This window comes from Somniosus microcephalus, chromosome 33 (assembly GCF_052327205.1).
Source record: "Somniosus microcephalus isolate GS21.2 chromosome 33, FLI_Smic_1.0, whole genome shotgun sequence".
Classification (NCBI taxonomy): Eukaryota; Metazoa; Chordata; class Chondrichthyes; order Squaliformes; family Somniosidae; genus Somniosus; species Somniosus microcephalus.
The window spans coordinates 39927442-39930557 of record NC_141019.1 but is presented as its reverse complement, the minus strand read 5'-3'; the positions used below and the strand labels follow the sequence as shown (position 1 = coordinate 39930557).

At 62.6% G+C, this 3116-nt stretch overlaps 1 protein-coding gene across 1 annotated transcript in view; it reads left to right on the top strand.

Moving 5' to 3' along the window:
- The first annotated feature begins 250 nt into the window (after positions 1-250).
- LOC147097224 (mitogen-activated protein kinase kinase kinase 12-like) overlaps positions 251-3116 on the top strand; it is a 16329-nt gene continuing 13463 nt past the window's right edge. The window contains exons 1-2 of the mRNA XM_085972550.1: positions 251-513; positions 2119-3087. Of these exons, the coding sequence (XP_085828676.1) occupies positions 2622-3087 (466 nt within the window). The 5' untranslated portion in view covers positions 251-513; positions 2119-2621. The remainder of the gene's footprint in view (positions 514-2118; positions 3088-3116) is intronic.

The following is a 3116-nucleotide window of genomic DNA, read 5'->3' as shown; positions in this document are numbered from 1 at the left end:
ATTGGAATCTGGGAATGTGTCGCTACTCCCATGGGTGTAGGGATTGAGATGTTTTACAATGGCCCTATTCTAGGACCGGTACTTTTCTCAATTCCTTGACAAACACTGTAATCGGAGAGATGAGCTCACTGGCTGTTAGATTGAGCCCCACGCACCTTCGCTGGTGTCTCTACATTCCCCACTGGTGACCTCATCCCTCTACCTGCATCCCTGATACTCCCGGCTGATTGGGCCCGGGATCCTGTCGTCACAGACCTGGCGAATGTTGAGTCGCACGAGTACTGAGACTGCAGTACGGGATCAAACCTGGCTCTGAGTGCGGAGGGAGAGAGTGGGAGAGAGAGAGAGAGGACAGAGAGAGAGACTGAGAGAGTGGGAGAGGGACAGAGAGAGAGAGAGAGAGAGACAGAGACACACACCAAGAAATGCAGGGAGTGGATTGAACTGCTGTTCAGCAACGGCTGTGAATGAAGATCTCATCGGTCCAAAGATTTGTTCCTTTGCAGTGTGTAGGTGAGCTGCTGCTGTCTGTCTGTGTGTGTGTGTGTGAGAGAGAGTGAGTCTATGTGTGTGTCAGTGTGAGAGTGTGAGTCTCTGTGTATCTGTCTGTGTGTGTGTGTGAGCGTGAGTCTCTGTGTGGGAGTGTGTGTCTGTCCCTGTATGTGAGAGTCTGTGTATGTATGTGTGTGTGGGGAGAGTGTCGGTGTGTGAGGGAATGTGTGTGAGAGCCTGTGTATGTATGTGTGTGTGGGAGTGTGTCTGTGTGGGAGTGTGCCAGTCTCTGTGTCCCTGTGGGTATGTGTGAGTCTTTGCCTGTGTGTGTCTCTGCCTGTCTCTGTGTGTGCCTGTCTCGGAGTGTGTTTGTGTATGTGTGTGTGTGTGTGTGTGTGTCTGGTGAATTTGCTTCACACTTGGTGGTTTTACCGTTAGTTGCCTTGTGCCGATGGAGCTCTGATTCCGGCCCTGCTCCCGGTCGCTCTGTGCAGCTCGACGGTTCCCGCGGTGTCATGCCATGCATGTACCGTGCGGTATCGCGGTGCGATGGTCCCCGCGGGGCCGTGCGTGTACCGTGCGGTGTCGCGAGGTGATGGTCCCCGCGGGGCCGTGCGTGTCCCTTGCGGTGTCGCGGTGCGATGGTCCCCACGGGGCCATGCGTGTACCATGCGATGTCGTGAGGCGATGGTCCCTGCGGGGCCGGGCGTGTACCGTGCGGTGTCGCAGTGCGATGGTCCCCGCGGGGCCGTGCGTGTCCTGTGCGGTGTCGCGGTGCGATGGTCCCCGCGGGGCCGGGTGTGTCCCGTGCGGTGTCGCGGTGCGATGGTCCCCACGGGGCTGTGCGTCTCCCGTGCGGTGTTGTGGTACGATGGCCCTCGCGGGGCCATGTGTGTACCGTGCGGTGTCGCGGTGCGATGGTCCCCACGGGGCTGTGCGTGTAACGTGCGGTGTCGCAGTACGATGGTCCCCGCGGAGCCGTGCGTGTCCCGTGCGGTGTCGCGGTGCAATGGTCCCCGCGGGGCCGTGCGTGTCGCGTGCGGTATTGTGTGCGGTGTCGCGGTCTCACGGTGACGGGGAAGTGCTCAGGTGTGCTCTGACACGCTGTTTAGGGGACAGTCCATTTCACTAACCCCGCCCCGGGACGGTGTGTGAGACCGAGCATGCAGAGGTCTGCGAACGAGGCAAAGGATGGGGGTGGTGGGAGGATGGTTGGGGTGTTGATTGGGTTTAGGGGTGGGTTGACGTGGGCGCGGATGGTTGGGGTGTTGACAGGGTTTGGCGGGGTGGGTTGACGGGGGCGGGGGGGTGGATGGTTGGGGTGTTGACAGGGTTTGGGGGGTGGGTTGACGTGGGCGTGGATGGTTGGGGTGTTGACAGGGTTTGGGGGGTGGGTTGACGTGGGCGTGGATGGTTGGGGTGTTGACAGGGTTTGGGGGGGTGGGTTGACGGGGGGGGTGGATGGTTGGGGTGTTGACAGGGTTTGGGGAGGTGGGTTGACGGGGGGGTGGGCGCGGATGGTTGGTGTTGACGGGGGGAGGACGGGTGATTGGGGGTTGATGTTCTCTGTCCATTACCCAATGACCTGACAAGTTTCTGATGGAATTTTTTCCTGTTTATTTCCAGAGTAACCAGGGCCACGACCCATGACCTCCAGACCCTGAGTGACCCCCGACCCTCAGACTCTGAGCGACCTCTGGACACTGAGCGACCCCCTGACCCTCAGACTCTGAGCGACCTCCGGACACTGAGCGACCCCTGATCCTCGACTCTGAGCGACCCCCGGACACTGAGCGACCTCCTGACCCTCGGACTCTGAGCGACCCCCGGACACTGAGCGACCCCCTGACCCTCGGACTCTGAGCGACCCCCGGACCACTGAGCGACCCCCTGACCCTCGGACTCTGAGCGACCCCCGGACACTGAGCGACCACCTGACCCTCGGACTCTGAGCGACCCCCGGACACTGAGCGACCCCCTGACCCTCGGACTCTGAGCGACCCCCGGACACTGAGCGACCCCCTGACCCTCGACTCTGAGCGAACTCTGGACACTGAGGGACCCCCTGACCCTCGGAGTCTGAGCGACCCGCGGACCCCCCGGTCCACCCCACACCCAGACGACCTGCCATGGCCTGCCTGCAGGAGACGCGGACCCTGTCCCCCTCGCTGGGGGGCTTCGCCCGCCCGCTGAAGGACCGGGAGGACAACTACATCTGCGGCAAGAAGCTGGAGTCGCCGGGCCGGACCCCCGTGGCCGACCTCTCCCCCACGCAGTGCGTGATGCAGAACGTGCTGTCCCCGGGGGGCGGCGCCCACAGCCCCTCCGCCATGACGGACGGCAGCGAGGACTCGCGGGAGCATTTCTCCAACAGCGTGCTGCAGCTGCACGAGGCGGAGGCTGGGACCGCTGCCGGAGCCACCGCGAGCGACGGGCCGGTGGAGAGCCGGAAGGAGGCTCGGGCCCTTGGCCGCGGGAGGGTCCAGTGCAGCCAGGCCGGCAGCGGCTTTCTGGAGGGGCTGTTCGGCTGTCTCAAACCGGTCTGGAACATCATCGGCAAAGCGTATTCCACCGATCACAAGCTGCAGCACGAAGGTGAGGCGAGGGCTCCGTGGCCCCCTCTC